The following is a 21,971-nucleotide window of genomic DNA, read 5'->3' on the forward strand; positions in this document are numbered from 1 at the left end:
TTTCTCTCCATCTCTGTAACGATACTGTTATTTGCTGTGAAATGTGTTTAACTTTCCTGCCTATGTCACCTTCTCCCACTCACTGCCCTCCTAGCTCTCTCTCTCTCTCTCTCTCTCTCTCTCTCTCTCTCTCTCTCTCACTCTCACTCTCACTCTCACTCTCACTCTCACTCTCTCTCAGTAAAATCACCATACACCTATATACACCCCTTCGTCTTAGTCAACGCATAAAGCCCAGGGGAGGACGTGTCATTAACGCACACAGGCCACATGTCAGATTATGTAGATACAGTACGGTGAACACACAGGCCACATGTCAGATTATGTAGATACAGTACGGTGAACACACAGGCCACATGTCAGATTATGTAGATACAGTACGGTGAACACACAGGCCACATGTCAGATTGTGTAGATACAGTACGGTGAACACACAGGCCACATGTCAGATTGTGTAGATACAGTACGGTGAACACAAAGGCCACATGTCAGATTGTGTAGATACAGTACGGTGAACACACAGGCCACATGTCAGATTGTGTAGATACAGTACGGTGAACACACAGGCCACATGTCAGATTATGTAGATATAGTACGGTGAACACACAGGCCACATGTCAGATTGTGTAGATACAGTACGGTGAACACACAGGCCACATGTCAGATTATGTAGATACAGTACGGTGAACACACAGGCCACATGTCAGATTGTGTAGATACAGTATGGTGAACACACAGGCCACATGTCAGATTATGTAGATACAGTACGGTGAACACACAGGCCACATGTCAGATTATGTAGATACAGTACGGTGAACACACAGGCCACATGTCAGATTATGTAGATACAGTACGGTGAACACACAGGCCACATGTCAGATTGTGTAGATACAGTACGGTGAACACACAGGCCACATGTCAGATTGTGTAGATACAGTACGGTGAACACAAAGGCCACATGTCAGATTGTGTAGATACAGTACGGTGAACACACAGGCCACATGTCAGATTGTGTAGATACAGTACGGTGAACACACAGGCCACATGTCAGATTATGTAGATATAGTACGGTGAACACACAGGCCACATGTCAGCTTGTGTAGATACAGTACGGTGAACACACAGGCCACATGTCAGATTATGTAGATACAGTACGGTGAACACACAGGCCACATGTCAGATTGTGTAGATACAGTATGGTGAACACACAGGCCACATGTCAGATTATGTAGATACAGTACGGTGAACACACAGGCCACATGTCAGATTATGTAGATACAGTACGGTGAACACACAGGCCACATGTCAGATTATGTAGATACAGTACGGTGAACACACAGGCCACATGTCAGATTATGTAGATACAGTACGGTGAACACACAGGCCACATGTCAGATTGTGTAGATACAGTACGGTGAACACACAGGCCACATGTCAGATTATGTAGATACAGTACGGTGAACACACAGGCCACATGTCAGATTATGTAGATACAGTACGGTGAACACACAGGCCACATGTCAGATTATGTAGATACAGTACGGTGAACACACAGGCCACATGTCAGATTGTGTAGATACAGTACGGTGAACACACAGGCCACATGTCAGATTATGTAGATACAGTACGGTGAACACACAGGCCACATGTCAGATTATGTAGATACAGTACGGTGAACACACAGGCCACATGTCAGATTGTGTAGATACAGTACGGTGAACACACAGGCCACATGTCAGATTGTGTAGATACAGTACGGTGAACACACAGGCCACATGTCAGATTATGTAGATACAGTACGGTGAACACACAGGCCACATGTCAGATTATGTAGATACAGTACGGTGAACACACAGGCCACATGTCAGATTGTGTAGATACAGTATGGTGAACACACAGGCCACATGTCAGATTATGTAGATACAGTACGGTGAACACACAGGCCACATGTCAGATTATGTAGATACAGTACGGTGAACACACAGGCCACATGTCAGATTATGTAGATACAGTACGGTGAACACACAGGCCACATGTCAGATTATGTAGATACAGTACGGTGAACACACAGGCCACATGTCAGATTGTGTAGATACAGTACGGTGAACACACAGGCCACATGTCAGATTATGTAGATACAGTACGGTGAACACACAGGCCACATGTCAGATTATGTAGATACAGTACGGTGAACACACAGGCCACATGTCAGATTATGTAGATACAGTACGGTGAACACACAGGCCACATGTCAGATTGTGTAGATACAGTACGGTGAACACACAGGCCACATGTCAGATTATGTAGATACAGTACGGTGAACACACAGGCCACATGTCAGATTATGTAGATACAGTACGGTGAACACACAGGCCACATGTCAGATTATGTAGATACAGTATGGTGAACACACAGGCCACATGTCAGATTGTGTAGATACAGTACGGTGAACACACAGGCCACATGTCAGATTATGTAGATACAGTACGGTGAACACACAGGCCACATGTCAGATTATGTAGATACAGTACGGTGAACACACAGGCCACATGTCAGATTGTGTAGATACAGTACGGTGAACACACAGGCCACATGTCAGATTGTGTAGATAAAGTACGCTGAACACACAGGCAATATTGTGAAATATTGATTAGGAGGTTTTAATAAATTAACAGAAAAACAGAATCAATGGAGAATGACAATAGGTGTGTGTGTGTGTGTGTGTGTGTGTGTGTGTGTGTGTGTGTGTGTGTGTGTGTGTGTGTGTGTGTGTGTGTGTGTGTGTGTGTGTGTGTGTGTGTGTGTGTGTGTGTGTGTGTGTGTGTGTGTGTGTGTGTGTGTGTGTGTGTGTGTGTGAGTGAGAGAGAGAGAGACAGAGAGAAAGAGAGAAATAAAGACAGAAAAAGAGAAAGAAAGAGAGAACGGCAGTCTGACCCAGTTCTATTAAAGCCCCATCATAAACAGGTACCATTTTACATCCATCGCCCACAAGCTCTGTGAAGTAGTTCACTTCCATCCCCATAACAGATACTCAGCAGGAGTTTATGGACTGCAGCTGCCTACTGACTGGACCTGGCAGAGGCCACTCCAAAGACCATGCAGGGTCAAAATACTGCTCAAGCATTTGTCTTCTCCAACAGACAACCTACCGCAGACCTACATCTCCACAACACTTAAAAGCACTTGACCCCTTTTCCAACACACTGCTCATTTCTAACATGTAACTTGTTCATGTTTAGGTGGGTCAGAGTCAGCTTAGTTAGACCATGATCCAGGTGCCTTCAGGTTCCACTAATGGAACGGTCCATACTATACTCTACATGTATGTAAAAGTACAGGTAAAAGTAATTCAATGTATTCCACGGTGGGTTTCTACTGACTCTAACATGATTCTCTTATAAGAAAAGAACATATCCATTCATTTAGAATTAAAACAAACACACCACTCACATATGATACCTCATACCGGTGTCCTAGATCCTTGACAAATACCTCGGGCAAATACAGGATTTCATTTTGTTTTTCCGCACATGACTTTTAGCGCCAGTCAGGTCCCCTAACTCTCTGGGATTCAATAAGTGAAAAACCCTGAAGGGAAGTACAGCAAGGTGTCAACATACGTGTTTCATATTTCAGCTAGAGTCACACAGAAGTGTGTGTAAGTGGCCATAGACTTCTTTATCTTTTTTATCCGATAAATTAAAAACGACAATCAAATGACGATACATAGTAATATAGGCTGTCATAGGTCTGATAATCCCTGGCATCCCATCAGTCTGCTCTCATAGCCCCATAGTGTTATATCTATCACATGAGAGGAGCACTGATTGAGTTAGCAAGAGTCTATCTGTCTATCTGTGGGCTTGCTGCTAATCAGCTCATTGACCCCCTGAAGACAGAGGTTATCAACAAACAGGTTAGTTCACGTAAAACCAGAGCATGATCTGAGACCAGTTCAGCATGATTTAATCAAATGCACAGCCTAGTTGATTATGAAACAGTGTGTTAGAGGCGGCTGGGGAGAGTATTACAGAGGACAAATATACCGAGGATAGTAGCTGTGCCGTTATCTAAAAGCACTGGGCAGTGGCAAACAAATACGGCATAACGTAAGAGGCCTACGCTGAAATGACATCTGACAGCTTCCTGTGAGACAATACAGCAGGCAGAGCTTCCGAAGTGAGCTAGACTCAGTTAGGCTTTGAACTGCAACCAGAACTGCTTGTGTGAGAGAAAGCTCAGAGCATCCCCAGGTGCTGCCGTGATACAGCAACAGAAATAGCACTCAGCCGCTCCCAACAAGCCCCGAATCAGTGGAGGAAACAGGATTTTTGTAAGCAGCCAAACCCACTTTGGTGTCCCAACAGGATGCCCAACAATCCCCCAACACATAGAGGCAGAGTGGCAAAACATAGAGTAGGGTGGAACTGCCCCGGAATGCAATACCACGCTCAGTTCCACAGAGCAGCGCAACGGGCTACTGTTCTCAGACTGAAACGCCACTGGGACCAATTAAAGCGCTGGCAAAGCAAAGCGCGGCACAATGCTCTGCATCACAACCAGTTCAAAAGGCCCAGCAGAGGAAAGGAGAGGGTCCGGGTGTGGGGGTGCAGCACGGGGATGGGGGGCTGTTTTGGGAGGGAGATGTGTGTGTTACTCTTTGTGTGTGCAGATGTTGAAAGATTTCAAAGGGTTGACAGGCGATCCGCCCCAGATTTACCTGAGCACCTCGTTGGGGTTCCCAGCAATGGGCCCCTTCTTGTCCGTGGCCCCGTGGCACTCAGACTTCATCAGGGTGTGTGCCCCCCTGTCGAGCATCATGGTGGAGGTTGCCATGGCGATGACAGCCACCCCATCGCGCACACGAGCCTCCAGGCCGTAGTCCCACTCGTCATACGACACAGAGATTAAACCTGTAGAGAGACAGAGAGAGAGAGATGAGAAGGAGGGGGTGGATAGAGAGCGCAAGAGAGAGAGAGAAATGAGGGAAGAGGCAGAAACAGATATAGTGATGAGAATAGGAAGAAAGGGAGAGCAGAAAGAGAGAGATCCATAACATACAGTCGACAGAGGAGACAGTGACAAGAGGGAGATAGAGAAAGAGAGTAGAGGAAAAGAGGTTATGCACGCAAGGGGCTAAACACACTATGAGGCGTGCGCCACACACCACTGACAGCCACCCCTCTCCTCTCTTCTCAGTCAAACTGCATCCTCACGCCCTCTCTGTCTGCTACGGCCCACTTGACAGGGACTGACCAATCCATTACCAGGCAACTGGACAGAAATAGACAGACAGCATCCAACCTGTAGACCCACGGGGCTCTGGGATGACAGCTCAGTCTCTCCAGGACCATATCTAATGTCACACTCTGTTGACACTTTCTCAAGGTTTTTATATTCACCCTACAAAAATGATATTATAGAGCTAGAGTGTGTGCATGCTAGTGGAAAGGGTTGGTTGGTTGGTAGCCAGTGGGACCTGTCCATCTCAGGACATGAGGAAAATGTTGGAACAACTTAGACAATCTCATCTCCCTTAGCGATGGGGGTAAACAGGAAGAGGGGGACAGTGGCATTGACTTGGAGGTGTATGAGCACTTGTGCTCTGAGAACCAGACCCCTTGTCCTTCCATTTGAACTGCAGTAGTCCTCTACACCCCGCCCCTCCTTCTCATTCTAACTGTTGATTGGAGGACCTGATTACAAAACCACGCCATTGGTGCCAGACATCTCATCATTGTCTGTGATGTAAGATTAGGAGGGTCACATGCGGAGGAGGAGAGAGGGATAGAGGAGGAGGAGGAGGAGAGAAGGATAGAGGCGGAGGAGAGAGGATAGAGGAGGAGGAGAGAGGGATAGAGGAGGAGGAGAGAGGGATAGAGGAGGAGGAGGAAGAGAGAAGGATAGAGGAGGAGGAGGAGGAGAGAGGGATAGAGGAGGAGGAGGAGGAGGAGGAGGAGGAGGAGGAGGAGGAGGAGGAGGAGGAGGAGGAGGAGGAGGAGGAGGAGGAGGAGGAGGAGGAGGAGGAGGAGGAGGAGGAGGAGGAGAGAAGGATAGAGGAGGAGGAGGAGAGAGGGATAGAGGAGGAGGAGGAGGAGGAGAGAAGGATAGAGGAGGAGGAGGAGAGAGGGATAGAGGAGGAGGAGGAGAGAAGGATAGAGGAGGAGGAGGAGAGAGGGATAGAGGAGGAGGAGGAGAGAGGGATAGAGGAGGAGGAGGAGAGAGGGATAGAGGAGGAGGAGGAGAGAGAGGGATAGTGGAGGGGGAGGAGGTGAGATTGAGATACTGTAGCTCCCCAGAGTGCCACTTAAGGAACGCATCAGTGGAATTACCTATGAGGATTGGAGGCCATCAAACATGACCGAAAAGTATTTAGCGTGCCTGTTAACAAATTAGCATGTTAGCGTGCACCTTGGCTTCACACTGAACCATCGCAAACACCAGGCCTTAACTATATCGTGTACCACATTATTTTTACTGTAAATTAGTTAGTAAGTTCTCCATTAAAGGTATAGGCCTACATGTGCTAGAAATATGAACTTAGCGAGACAATTCACATTCTGAAGGTTACTGTAAGGCCTATACTGTAAATTCATCAAACAGTGATAAACTGAAGTGTTGATTTTGACAGTTTGACACAAAACACCCTTAATTCATGCAGTATCTGCCATCTGTCACAGACTAATGTGCAGGACAAACCTTCTCAAGGGACAGTTAAAACCTGCAGAAAAACATGTTCAATACCCCGCCCACTCGACCATCACACATCATATGATTTACATAGCTAACATGGTTATTATACATTATTATGGGCAATATCCATCAACTTGAGATGCAAGCGATTTACGATGATTTATCGTAAATCATGCAGAAATATCAATGTAAGATTTTGCACCCAAAAATGTGTATTGCGTGCATGGATTTCAGGTTAGGATTTGATCAGTACCAGCTACCTGGTCCCACATATTCCCAACTATATATCAACATCAAAACAGCAACCAATCATATACTTTAAATGGAGATAAATCACATAGAACTTATTCCAAACCAACCTGTAGGGAACTCAGCAGGGATCACTTCAGCATCCCCAGCCACCAGCGAGGGGACGATCCAGGTGTAGCCGTAGCCCGTGATCCCTACGGAGTGGGCCACTTCGAAGATGGTGTTGGCCTCCTCCTTAGTGCAGTACAGCAGGATGACGGGGCTCTGCAGCTTCTTCAGCTGGTTCTGGATCTTAGAGTCTCCATCGTCCACTGACATGTCCAGCAGCAGAACCTCCTCCAGCTCCCAGCCCACAAAGCTGTTCTCTATGGTGCTCCGGATCTACAGGTTAGAGGGAGGGACGGAGGGACCAGGGAGGAAGAAGTAGGTGGGTGAGAGGTAGGGTTGGGTATGATAATATGTAATATTGAGTTATCACAAAAAGTGTTCAACGACATTGAGGAAGATAGAGGTGTGTGAGAGGGCTGAAGGGCCATTTGTCAAGGCCAATCTGATTTCTCTCGACGTAACAGTATTTAAATACCTACTGACACTTCCTGACTACATGAACAAGTTGAGATTAGCCGCCGGCTTAGTAGTTGACTTCCTATCACTATCCTAGAAGTTAAGACTATAAGTCCACGGTGACGTTAGAATCTGCTCATGGACTGCCTGGTGGCAGTATTCAAATGAAGGAGGGATAAAGAGAGAGCTACCCTGTGGTGAGGGCGTGTATTGGTGAGTTACCTTGGTGACAAAGTCCAGGTATCCGGGGTAGTATGTGGTGACGATGGAGAAGATGTACCAGTCGTACTCCTCCATGATGTTGAGCATGACCGAGGCCTGCTGCTCGATGGACGGGCCGAACTGGAAGAACATAGAGTTGTCATCCTGGGGGAACAGAAGAGTGGAGGTTAGTAATGCTATGTTACATGTCCACTTTGAATATTGAACTGGAGAGGAGGCGTCTAGACAACACTCTGCAGTTTTCCCCCCAATACTGTATATATGTGTGTGTGTGTGTGTGTGTGTGTGTGTGTGTGTGTGCGTGCGTGCGTGCGTGTGTGCGTGCGTGTGTGTGTGTGTGTGTGTGTGTGTGTGCGTCGGAGTGTGAAACCAGGCGTGTCTGTCAGCCGGGCAGGGTATTGAAATCTCTTTGGCTTAGGAATCCGTGCTTCACTCAACATCAAAGCCTAACCTCTACAACCCAGGGGACACACATGGGTTGATCCGTTACCTTGTTTCCACATGAATGAGATCAGACTAAACCACTGAAAAGGCACAGTGGAAAGGGGTGAATAAGTATGCTGTGTGTGTTTGCCACTTATATATGATATACAGTACATGCACATAATAACTGTGAATAAACAGTATATTCCACAACAGTATATTCTACATGTCTAAGTCAGTGTACATTTCCACTGTACCCTCCTCTCCACTAAGCCATGATTGACCCCCTAGCCCTCTTCCATGTGTCCCTCTACACACTACCTTCATCCCATCTCATCCCCTTTTGCCACTTTCTTTCTCATGTCCCTCTCTCCTGTGATCTCTCTCCTGTGATCTCCTCTCCCGCTCCCTGTCCCATTTATTCCAGTGAAATTACTGCCAGGACACAGTTATAATTGAATTTCCAGCCCCCCTCCTCCACACGGTCCCCTGCAGCTCCCCTCCTCTCTTTCTAAGAGCAGTGTTAATGTACTGGCCCATGCAGTCATTCAGAGAGCCAGAGGTTCGCAGAATGTTCATTAGCTAAAAAAAAGAGGAGAAGAAAAAAAAGAGAAGAAGAAAAGAGAGAAAAAGGACCCAGAGCCAAATAAAGACTGGCTTCATTTACAGCAACAATAATTAAGGTCAGTCCGAATTATCACCTCCCTGAGCGCTGGGGTATCGATTAGCACACATTAAAATGCCTGAGGAGGGAGTGTGTCTCTGTCTGTCCCAAGCAGCCACTGCAGTCTACTGTACTGGACCACAAAACAGAGGCTAAATAATAGGAGGAGAGAGGGAACAACACTGGGGGATAAAGGGAGAGAGAGACAGAGAGAGTAAGCTGGGTGAGGAACGAAGAGGGTAAAAGAGAGAGGAATTGACAGAAAAGAAAGGAGGGAGAGAAATTAGTTAGAGAGAGCAATGGAATTGTGAGAGAAGGTGAGTATGGAGTGAGGGAGGTGGAGGGAGGGGGGTCTATGGTAACAATGAGGGGAGCGGGTGGCTGGTGGGCTGTGACCTGGTACAGACTGCAGAGTGAGTGAGCAGCAGCGGGCCAGGGAGTCAGGACAGCGCCAGCCACAGCTGCTAACCCACAGCCGATTGGTGCTGTCAGAGACAGACAGGATGCACATGTATGCCCTCCTCTCAGCAGCACCCAGAAGCCCTGACAGTAGTGAGGGGGGGAATAACCGATTCAGTTACATATCGCTATATTATTTCTTGACAATATTATATTGATACTTTGACTCCAAGTATCAATTTGTAAAAATTCTAGGTAGCGTTAGCTAGCGCTAGTCGGCTGTACCTGAGCCAAAACTCCTGTATTTTTCATCCTACAGCTTGTTCTCCATCTTCTTTTTAAATAGTGAGCCAACATGTCTTCAGCACTTTTATTTCCTGACTGATCAAAACTCATTTTCTCATGTTCTCTCTTGTCCCTCTGCAGCAGACATATAGTGAGCAATTTGTTTGGAACATAAAATCGCAGTATGGGATCACAATACATATAGAATCGTGGAAATCGCAATACATTTCGGCACCTAACATCGTGAGGTCCCTGACTATTACCAACCCTATCTGACAGAGCCGGAGATCGGTCCGCTCTCTGCCTGGCTGCCTGCCCCACAGCTGTCCAATGAGAGAGCTCACACACTCACCAAGCTGCCATTTGACTTGGAGGGAGAGAGTCAATAACTCAGGTATTTCAATTACACACGCAAGGACACACCAATGCCTACAAAGAAATGGAGCTTCTCCCAGCCCTGCTTCTGAATACGTGCATACAGGCACAACCTGTATGCAAGAGGCAAAAATACACAGGGATACATCTATGCACCATATGCACAGCGTAAGGAGTACAGTATGTTATGTACACTGACTGCACACAAACAGATCTGGGACAAAGTTACCTACAGTACAGCATATACAGTATAGTGAGGACATGTAGTCCACGCCACCCGAACCCACACAAGTATTCAATGTACATTGTATTCCGTATGTGGGTGTGCTTTGCATTACTGCAAGCCTGTAAGAGTACCTGGTCTCTGCCTCAGCAACAATATAGATTTTTTGCCGTTTTGAAGAATGTTCAAGTGTATTTGATTTTTTTCATAACCACCATTGCTGTTTTTCTACTTGTGTGAGTGTGCTGTCTGCTCCAAGGTTTTGACAATGCATATTTCTATCCTGCCTATAAAGGGTTCTTTGAACATGAGCGAGGGGGGGTTGCTATTGACTGATGCTCTGCACTGCCTGATGGGTAGAGATGCAAGAGCGAGGCAGGAGAGCAAGACGGAGAGAACGAGAGAGAGCGAGAGAGAGAGGGGGAGAGAGAGCGAGAGAGAGAGAGAGAGCAAGAAAGAGAGAGAGAGAGAGAGAGAGAGAGAGAGAGAGAGAGAGAGAGAGAGAGAGAGAGAGAGAGAGAGAGAGAGAGAGAGAGAGAGAGAGAGAGAGAGAGAGAGAGAGAAGGAACAGCTGGGTCTTGCTAGAAGACTAGCTTGCTTAGAATCTACAGTGCAGGATACACACACACAACACCTCATAAAGTACAGATTTGCTAACAGAATTGTCCAATCAAACATGCTGATATGAACACAAATAATGCATGCACTCAGAATACATAATTAAAATGAGTTTAAAAAAATGTAATGAACATGTTCACTCACTTGTGTCTCATTCTGTCCCTCTCTCTCCGTCTCTCTCCAGCTCTCTCACTCACACAAGTATAATCTCTACCTCAATTAGACCTGCCTCTCTTCCCCTCTCTTCCCCTCTCTTCCCTGCTCTCATGCTTCATCATCATATTTCTTATCATAAAAACCTCCTTATCTTTAATCAAACACATGCAAACTTAATTAGTTCTCACATTTGTCAGACCATCACCTAATTAGCGCTGACCTTATTCTAACTACTTTTTGAACCCTAATTAAAAAATCCCAGGTCTTGATTAAAATATTTGGCTAATTTTGCCCCTAACATGATTGTGATTATAATGTAACCACCCGTCGCAGCAGCCCTTCCAGGGAAAAGAGAAGAGGAACCAACGGAAGACCAAGGGGGAAAAAAACGGAGAGCTCTTTGTTTTGCCTTTCGACATGAGACGTTGGCTGACTGAAACCCGAACCACTTAACTCACACAGATCGTTTCTCTATGGCGCATTTCTTGTCTAACTTTAGACGGCAACCAACTGAGGGCTGCAGCAGTTTGACGTCTTTCCACCCATTCACAGCTCTGTCTTAATAAAAAGGCTGCAGAAATACTGGTCAGCCCACAACATCTCCTGTGGTCATGACATGCACTCAAAACCCCCGTCTTAGGTTAATCCTTTGCTGCTCTCTCTCTCTCTCTCTCTCTCTCTCTCTCTCTCTCTCTCTCTCTCTCTCTCTCTCTCTCTCTCTCTCTCTCTCTCTCTCTCCCTCTCTCCCTCTCTCCCTCTCTCCCTCTCCCCCTCCCTCCCTCCCTCCCTCCCTCCCTCCCTACCTACCTACCTACCTACCTAACTCTCTCTCTCTGCCTACCTAACTCTCTCTCTGCCCTCATCCTAAATTTCACCTGTCCTCTCTCGCTGCCACACCAGGCCCTGAGGCATGGTCATGCTGTGGCCGCGTCTCGCCACTTCACACTCAGACGTCTCTGTGCTAACAGACACTGACTCCCCGTGCCAGCACCCACAGAGCTGGAGGTAACACCAGGTTTGCCTCAATGCGTTCACTCTCACACACACAGGCGGCAGAGCAGCGCAGGACGGGGGCAGTGGTCAGCCTCCGCCCCTAACCCTGCACCCAGAACACATCCCCACCTCATGGACAGCTCAGACAGGTCAACTAGGTCTCTGTGTGAGCGAGTGTCTGAGTTTCTGTGTTCTTTTTCAGGCAACATGTAAGCACGCTCTCTGTCACTGTCAGTGTGAAAAGACCACCCGCTTTCTCCTTTTTCACCCTCCCTTGCAGCTCCTCTTTACCCGTGTTCCCACCAATTAGCCCGATTAAAATTCAAATATGCTTTATTGGCATGACAGGAGTATTTCCAAAGCGGAACATGTTACAAGACAGGGTAAGACAATAAGCCAATCTACACACTCCTTCCTCCTCTAGCTGCCTCTCACTGCTTTGTCACTGAGCCACCCAAGACCCCTCCTCCTTTTTAAATCACTGATACCACAACAGTCCCCTTGAAATGCCATATTCAGGTCGCTTGTCGTGTGTGTGTGTGTGTGTGTGTGTGTGTGTGTGTGTGTGTGTGTGTGTGTGTGTGTGTGTGTGTGTGTGTGTGTGTGTGTGTGTGTGTGTGTGTGTGTGTGTGTGTGTGTGTGTGTGCGTGTGCATGTGCATGTGTGTGTATGAGAGGTGGAAAGAGATGCTTGTCCTGTTGTCCCACTTCACAGACGGAGTCAGACCAAGTCAGAGAGTTAACAAGGGACTCATACTCGTAACAATTCATGAGTCCAGTGGCAGGTTGGATGCTCTCCCACCAGAACCTAAAAAGCCACAGCAGACACATGCCTTGTAGGAGTTTTGTCAGCCAGCCACGGCCCAAGGGCACGTTAGTGTGCCAGTGTCACGCCTGGCAGAACGAGGGCACACACACACACACACACACACACACACACACACACACACACACACACACACACACACACACACACACACACACACACACACACACACACACACACACACACACACACACACACACACACACACACTCCCACACTCCCACTCCCACACACACTAGCTCTCCCTGAGATTCAGACTGGCATGAAAGGCGACGCTGCCAAAGCTTTAAAACACAACAATATGTAAATGGAACAATGGCACATTAATGTCATCAACCAGTAAACCCAGCAACCTCCTTTCCACCATCAAAAATGTTTAATTCACTCCCATCTATTCTCTCTCCCTCACATCTCTCACACACATTCTGCAGAGCACACAGACATTCTTTTTACTTGTATTTTTATATATTTAACTAGGTAAGTCAGTTAAGAACACATTTTTATTTTACAATGACGGCTTACCCCGGCTAAACCCGGACGGCGCTGGAACAAATGTGCGCCGCCATATGGGACTCCCAATCGCAGCCGGATGTGATGCAGCCTGGATTCAAACCAAGGACTGTAGTAACACCTCTTGCACTGAGATGCAGTGTCTTAGAGCGCTGCGCCACTCGGGAGCCCATGGAACCCATCAACAGTAAAAAACAATATAGAGAAGTATTATTGGAGAGAGAGAAAGAGAACAGACAGAACATAGTGAGAGAGTGTGTTAACACTGGTGTAGTACATGTATAACCATGTCAAGCCAATAAAGACTCTTTTGAACCTGAATATGAGAGGGAGGGAGGGAGGGAGGGAGGGAGGGAGGGAGGGAGGGAGGGAGGGAGGGAGGGATTTAAGGAGACTGCTCTACAGTGATGTGCTGCTTATCCAGTGTTCAACTGCTTTGGCAACACAGCAGTCATGCCAATAAGCCAATAAAGTTCACCTTTGAACTGAATTTGAAAAGAAGAACAGAGGGAGAGGGGGAGAGGGGCGAGAGGAAGAGATAGCACGAGAAAGGGTAGAGAGTGAAAAAGAGGGTTACTTTTTTAGATTTGGCATACATATGGACGAAATCTAAAATTCTATTTTAATGAAGTAGGACAATGTAGAATAAAACGAAATGATGTAAAACATTGACGAGATCCTTCCAAAACTGCACAGCTATAATAAAAAGTTGAGTGACCGGGACTTGACCCCAGTAGATATACTTGTTATATAATCATCATATCAGGGTGCCTTCAACAGCAAAATGGTTCATTTCCTGCAATGGGCAGCATACAGCATACTGAACATCTGTTCATTTCAAGTCGCTTTCCATGGCAACAGAATTACACTCAGATTTTTTTTAAATGTATGCCGAACAAAAAACATTTATTTCAAAGTTTAACAAACTATACAACAATGACTTTTTGGAAAAATCTTTGAACAATTTCTTTAAAAACATTTACTGGGAAAACTGTGTAGGATGCAGTTTGGTAACAGAATCTCCCTCCGTTTTATTATTTTACCAAACTTTGTATTTGCACAGTTATTCCTGTAAATGTGTTTTTGTGACATTTTCAGTGGAAATTCTATGTTCTATGGTTTGTTAAACTTTGAAATCAATGGTTTTGTTTGATATACATCAGTGTAATTCTGTTACCATGGAATTTCCCCAAAGCGACTTAAAGTTAGAACATATCCAGCATGCTGAATGTGGCCCAGTCTCAGTGTAATTGCGTTACCGTGGAATTTCTCTTTGGATTAAAGCATCTGCTAAATGACTATATTCCTATCATCACTATTATCAAAATGTGATATTGTTCAAACCCTATTACAACCCACCCTGCATGCATCCATCCACTGGCTATCATCCCTCCATCCTCCTAACAGCGGCAGGCGGACAGAGAGCAGCACAGACGCTGGAGTGAGGCTGCACTTCCTCTCCCACACTGTGACTGCACACTGCCTCACCAGCTGTGGCACAGTACAGACAAGCCTCTGGCAGCCACCTTCTCTATACCTCTCTCACACGCTTTCCCTCTCTGTGTCATTGAGCAGGAAGACAAGTTCACATTCAAACTGGGGTTGAGTCAACATGACAGTGAATTTAGGGACGCCAGGGCAAAATGGACGCCAGGGCAAAATATAATGTACAGTCGTTTTCAACAACGGCAGCCTCTTTAACATATCGACAGTATCAACTCCCACAAGATGCTCGTATGCAGCAACCATTGGAAACTGAATATCTACAATAGGATAATCTGTCTCTCTTTGGGAATTAATTAAAAACACTTCTCTATTTCAAGCAAAGCTTTTGTTTCTCCACTTTTCCACATGTATCCTTTTCTCTGCTCCCATGTTCCATGCTCACTCTCTATCTGAGCTGAATACAATAAATACATTTCCCAAAGATTCTAAAAATATATGCAACAAATTGACATCATGAGCACATACTGTACAGTACACACACCCTACAGACACGCACATACACACACACCCTACAGACACGCACATACACACACACCCTACAGACACGCACATACACACACACCCTACAGACACGCACATACACACACACCCTACAGACACGCACATACACACACACCCTACAGACACGCACATACACACACACCCTACAGACACACACATACACACACCCTACAGACACGCACATACACACACACCCTACAGACACGCACATGCACCCTACACACACGCACATACACACACACCCTACAGACACACACATACACACACACCCTACAGACACACACATACACCCTTTACACACGCACATACACACACACCCTACAGACACGCACATACACCCTACACACACGCACATACACACACACCCTACAGACACGCACATGCACCCTACACACACGCACATACACACACACCCTACAGACACACACATACACACACACCCTACAGACACACACATACACCCTTTACACACGCACATACACACACACCCTACAGACACGCACATGCACCCTACACACACGCACATACACAAACACCCTACAGACACACACATACACACACACCCTACAGACACGCACATACACACACACCCTACAGACACACACATACACACACACCCTACAGACACGCACATACACACACACCCTACAGACACACACATACACACACCCTACAGACACACACATACACACCCACCCTACAGACACGCACATACACACACCCTACAGACACACATACACACACACCACCCTACGACAACGCTATCCATTTCACGCTCAGCATCTTGATGTACTACTTGAAAGAAAATGTCCTTTATGGATACAACACTAGACCTGAATAATACACTGAGATGAAACACTGGAATCTCAGCTGGTTATTCTCATATTGTGAGAAACTATCCAGACACCATCTGTAATTGAAATACAGACACTTTTGCCAGCGAAGATGCATGGAAGCCACAAACCCCGAATAAATAGCTGTGTCTGAGTCAGATATTGCCAGTAGCTCTATTTTATACATAATAATCTCAGCACATCCACAAGACAACAGTGACTCCCAGCAACCTGCGCTCCACTGCTACCGCTGCTAACAGAGCACTCCTACTGAACCATGCCACTGGCCATTTACACAGTGAGATATCAAATGGAGTGATATTAGTTGGGCGGCGGGTCATCAGATGGGGCCAAAGCCCTTTAAGGTACGGAGGCACCTCTTATCCCTCATTATTCTACTAGCCGTCTGACTCAACACCCCCTGGCCTCCACGCACACTGAGACCATCGCTACAGTGATGTTATGCTTATAGGCCCCTGTGTGTGTTCTCCACTCTCCCTCATCAACTCTTTGCTAATTTGCGTGTGTAAAGCCAAAAGTCAAATATACACAGTTACTAACACACACACACACACACACACACACACACACACACACACACACACACACACACACACACACACACACACACACACACACACACACACACACACACACACACACACACACACACACACACACACACACACACACACACATTTAACCCTCAGTTAAATACAAAGGAATGAATCATTCACGGCACAAATATTAAATTCCACCAAATCCAATTTAGCAAAAGAGGCCAGCCGTCCATCTATGGCTTTTCATTTCAATTAGTTCAGCGTATTATCCTGAGAGTAATGTACTCCCATACAGTATTAAAAAAACACTTAATGTTTGTTTTATTTGTCTGGCTGATTCAGTCAATATGTCCAGGGTCACTTCTCCTCAATCCTCAAGCAGTCAGGGAGAGGGAGGGAGAGAGGGAGAGAAGGCAGGGAGAGAAGCAAGGGCAGGAGGGAGGGAGGAAGTTGAGTTTGCAAAAGGAATCAAATGAGACAAATGCTTATAACCTTGTGAGTGTACAGTACATTTGTCTTCCATCTATCTCTCCGCCCATCTTGCTCTCTGTCCCTTCAGATCCATCTATCTCGCTCTCCCATCTCTCTACCTCCCATCTTCTCCTCTTCCAGCTCCTCACGCTCTCACCATCCTGTCTCTCTCTCTGTGTCTCCATCCATCCCTCACTCTCCTCTCCCAGCTCCTCACGCTCTCACCATCCTGTCTCTCTCTCTGTGTCTCCATCCATCCCTCACTCTCCTCTTCCAGCTCCTCACGCTCTCACCATCCTGTCTCTCTCTCTGTGTCTCCATCCATCCCTCACTCTCCTCTTCCAGCTCCTCACGCTCTCACCATCCTGTCTCTCTCTCTGTGTCTCCATCCATCCCTCACTCTCCTCTTCTGGTTCCTCCAGCAGACCCTCACACCTTTTTTCTCAATCTCTTTCCATCCTTGTTTCAAATTCTCACATGTTCTCTCAGTGTCCCTCCATCTCTCTTGCACTTAGAACACACCAACAAAATTAGTGTGCAGCATCATCTGGATATGTATGCAACAATAGTTCAACATTCACCTTCTGCTACCATTTCTGTCAAGCCGTCTATGCAGACAGTTTGACACATACTTTAGATAAATCCAACGTATGCACCACACCGAACGCACTGCAACTGCCTCTGCAACGCAATGCTGCAAGGCAAACACAGCGATTCATTGAAAATGAATGTAATTCTGGTGGACCAAAATGCAATGAAGTTGTCGGTGCATTAGGAACTTCTTCCACACCCTCCCATTATCTTGTTCTCTTTGTCTCTAACCATCTACAGGGAGCTCCAGAAGTACTGGGGCCTTGACATGTGTCGTTTTGGCTCTGTACTCCAGCACTTTGGATATGAAATCATACAATGACTATGAGATTTCATTTGAGGGTATTTTCATATAAGGTAAACGATTGAGAAATGAAAGCACTTTTTGTACATAGTCCCCACATTTTAGGGGACCAAAAGTATTGGGACACATTCACTTATATGTGTATTAAAGCAGTCAAAAGTTAAGTATTTGGTCCCATGACTACATCAAGCTTGTGACTCTATAAATTTGTTGGATGCATTTATTGTTTGTTTTGGTTGTGTTTCAGATTATTTTGTGCCGAATTTAAATTAATGGTAAATAATGTATCGTGTAATTTTGGAGTCACTTTTATTGTAAATAAGAATAGAATATGTTTCTAAATAGTTCTACATTAACTTCTACTTCATCACAATCCCGGATCCGGGAGCACCCCCATCAGTAAAAAAGCTGACTAGCATAGCCTAGCATAGCGTCACAAGTAAATACTAGCATCTAAACATCATTAAATCACAAGTACAAGACACCAGATGAAAGATACACATCTTGTGAATCCAGCCATCATTTCTGATTTTTTAAATGTTTTACAGGGAAGACACAATATGTAAATCTATTAGCTAACCACGACAGCAAAAGACACAACTTTTTTTTCCACCATTTTTTTCCTGCATAGGTAGCTATTACAATTTCGACCAAATAAATATATAAATAGCCACTAACCAAGAAACAACTTCATCAGATGACAGTCTGATAACATATTTATTGTATAGCATATGTTTTGTTAGAAAAATGTGCATATTTCAGGTATAAATCATAGTTTACCATTGCAGCCACCATCACAACTCTCACCAAAGCAACTAGAATAACTACAGAGACCAACGTGAATTACCTAAATACTCATCATAAATCATTTATGAAAAATACACAGCATACAGCAAATGAAAGACAAAGATCTTGTGAATCCGGCCAATATTTCAGATTTTTTAAGTGTTTTACAGCGAAAACACAATATAGCATTATATTAGCTTACTACAATAGCCAACCACACAACAGCATTGATTCAAGCCAACAATAGCAATAATGAATAAACCAGCAAATGATATAAATTTTTTCACTAACCTTCTCAAACTTCTTCAGATGACAGTCCTATAACATCATATTACACAATACATATAGAGTTTGTTCGAAAATTTGCATATTAAGCGGCACAAATCGTGGTTATACAATGAGAATAGTAGCCAAGCTGCCAACAATACGTCGGGAGAAATCTTGGGAGAGGCACCTAATCTAATCAGTAACTAAATTTAAACTTGACTAAAAAATACAGGTTGGACAGCAAATGAAAGATACATTAGTTCTTAATGCAATCGCTGTGTTAGATTTGTAAAATTAACGTTACTACGACATACAGCGTGCGTTAAAGCGAGACCGCACCGAAATTAATGGCGGAATATGAGTTTTACATTTTTTAACAGAACAACGAATTAACATCATAAATAGTTCTTACTTTTTGATGAGCTCCCATCAGAATCTTTGGCAAGTTGTCCTTTTTTCAAAAGAATCGTTGCTTGGTTGTAGATTGTCGCCTTCAACGTTGGAATTAGCAGTAAACATTAGCCATGTGGGCCAGACGTGTCCAACTCCCTAGAACGCAGCACAAATAAATACCCGAAAATCGCAATATACTGATATAAACTGATATAACTCGGTTTAAAATAACAACATTATGATGTCTTTAACACCTATATCGAATAAAATCAGAGCTGGATATATCTAAGGGCTATAACGGGAGCTTTCCAGAACGCAATCCTGAGGTCTGTCTTGCGTCATGGCGAAGAGAAGGGAGGACCCCACGTTGCCAGCCCATTTATAAGGCCTCAGATCTGCCTAGCAACTCCATTTCAATTCTCACTATTCGCTGACATCCAGGGGAAGGCGTGTGCAGTGCATCTCAACCAATAGAAGACTTGCAAATTAATAAGCCGACCTCAGAACAGCCTGCAGATTTCAGATTTCTCACTTCCTCATAGGAAAATTGCTCCAACTCGAGTTCTGTTTTACTCACAGATATAATTCAAACGGTTTTAGAAGCTAGAGAGTGTTTTCTATCCAATAGTAATAATAATATGCATATTGTACGAGCAAGAATTGAGTACCAGGCAGTTTAATTTGGGAACGAAATTATTACAAAGTGCAAACAGCACCCCCTATTGAGAAAAGGTTTAATGTGGATTCTACCATGATTAAGGATAATCCTGAATGAATTGTTAATAATGATAAGTGAGAAAGTTACAGAGGCATAAATATCATAACCCGAAAGAATGCTAACATCCCCTGTTATATTAATGGTGAGAGGTTAGCATGTCTTGGGGGTATGATATTTGTGCAGAGCCAAAACAACAAAAAATGTGTCACTGTCCCAATACTTTTGGAGCTCACTGTATCTCTGTCCTACTTAAACCCCCCTTTTTATATCCATCTCTGTTCTCCTTCCAGACCCTCACTCACTCCCTCTCTGTCTGACTGCCAAAGTGCCCCTTCGCTCAGCATCCGCCGTTACTCTACTCTTGCTATCTCTTTGCCAGGTTCTCCATTTCTCTCTCAATCACTCTCTCCACAATGTTAATTCAAATTGGCTGGATTGGGAGGACAGCATTGTTCCAATAATGCCAAAAGCACTTACAAGAGCATAATCAATCTCTCTCTCTCTCTCTCTCTCTCCCTCCCTCCCTCCCTCCCTCCCTCCCTCCCTCCCTCCCTCCCTCCCTCCCTCCCTCCCTCCCTCCCTCCCTCCCTCCCTCCTTTCTATTCTCCCCAAATACATATGGAGCAGAACTCTTCCTCTCTCTCTCTCTCTAACGCAATCTGAACTCTTTTGATTTCATTCTTTCTCACCCCATCTCTCCATTCCACCCAACTGTGTGAGCAATTATTTATCCAACTACCCTCTACTTACTCTTTCAGTTTAACGTTTGCCACAATTCTCCATCCATCCTTCTGTCTATTCCTTTACACACATCCACCTCTCATCCTCCTCTCTCTTTCAGAGCAACAGTTCTCACAGCTGCTGCTCTCTGCCTCATGACTCATGACCTCTGCCCCCACTCCTCACCTCTAACCCACACACTTTATCTCTCTCTCTCCCTTTCTCTCTCTCTCTCCCTTTCTCTCTCTCTCTCTCTGATGTGTACACCTCTCAACTGGCTTCAGCTGCAATATCAGGTCGGGAGAGAAAGATAGAGAAGGCGAGAGATAGGAAAAGAGAGAGAGAGAGGCTGAGATATACTTCCAATTCATAGAGACAGGTTGCGTTTCCGTGGTAACGTGGTTTCCATCGTAACGGTCTTGCTAAAGATGCCATTAGTGCGAACAAAAAAATCCACTCGTCGCAATGATGCACTTGTACGCATACAGTTCGCAGGCACACACACACTCTCACCCACACACACACACACACACACACACACACACACACACACACACACACACACACACACACACACACACACACACACACACACACACACACACACACACACACACACACACACACACACACACACACACACACACACCCCGTCTAACCCACATACACACACACACACACACATCTCACACACCTGAGGTCAATTCCAGTGCCATCCTCATTCCAATGAGATCTGCTGCATCTCGTTCTAGCCAGTGAGCAGGATCAGTCAGGAGAAATGGATAATCTTGAACCTGAATGGCAGCATCCTAATTGTCTTTGTTCATGGCCTTTGCTCTGTATTCAGAGCTGTAAAAGTCTCAGTGCCACAGACAGAGCAGCAGGGTCTGATCCTGTACCATGGCTCGGGGCTCTACAGCCACTGTGATTGTATTACACTGTCTTTGACTGTTAGACAGTAAGGTGTTCAAAGACTGCCTTCAACCACAGTGTGCTAGAAGGGCCAAACTGATCCTCAACTAACACCGCAGTCTGTCATCAAGCTGTCTAAAAGGACATCATCACATCCACAGGTGGAGGCAGGGGAAAAAATTGAACAAAAGCACAGTGAAAGAAGTAAGA

General features: G+C 45.4%; 1 protein-coding gene across 3 annotated transcripts in view; it reads right to left on the bottom strand.

Annotated features, from left to right (window-relative positions):
• The window catches only part of LOC129826752 (glutamate receptor ionotropic, NMDA 2B-like), a 104,107-nt gene that overhangs the window by 27,396 nt on the left and 54,740 nt on the right, over positions 1–21,971 (bottom strand). For all 3 annotated transcript variants that reach the window (XM_055887807.1, XM_055887816.1, XM_055887823.1), the window contains exons 4-6: positions 7,729–7,872; positions 7,053–7,323; positions 4,721–4,913 (exon numbers count right to left, since the gene is read on the bottom strand). In XM_055887807.1, coding sequence (XP_055743782.1) covers positions 4,721–4,913; positions 7,053–7,323; positions 7,729–7,872 — 608 coding nt within the window. The remainder of the gene's footprint in view (positions 1–4,720; positions 4,914–7,052; positions 7,324–7,728; positions 7,873–21,971) is intronic.

The sequence above is a fragment of the Salvelinus fontinalis genome, chromosome 2, assembly GCF_029448725.1.
Source record: "Salvelinus fontinalis isolate EN_2023a chromosome 2, ASM2944872v1, whole genome shotgun sequence".
Taxonomy (NCBI): Eukaryota; Metazoa; Chordata; class Actinopteri; order Salmoniformes; family Salmonidae; genus Salvelinus; species Salvelinus fontinalis.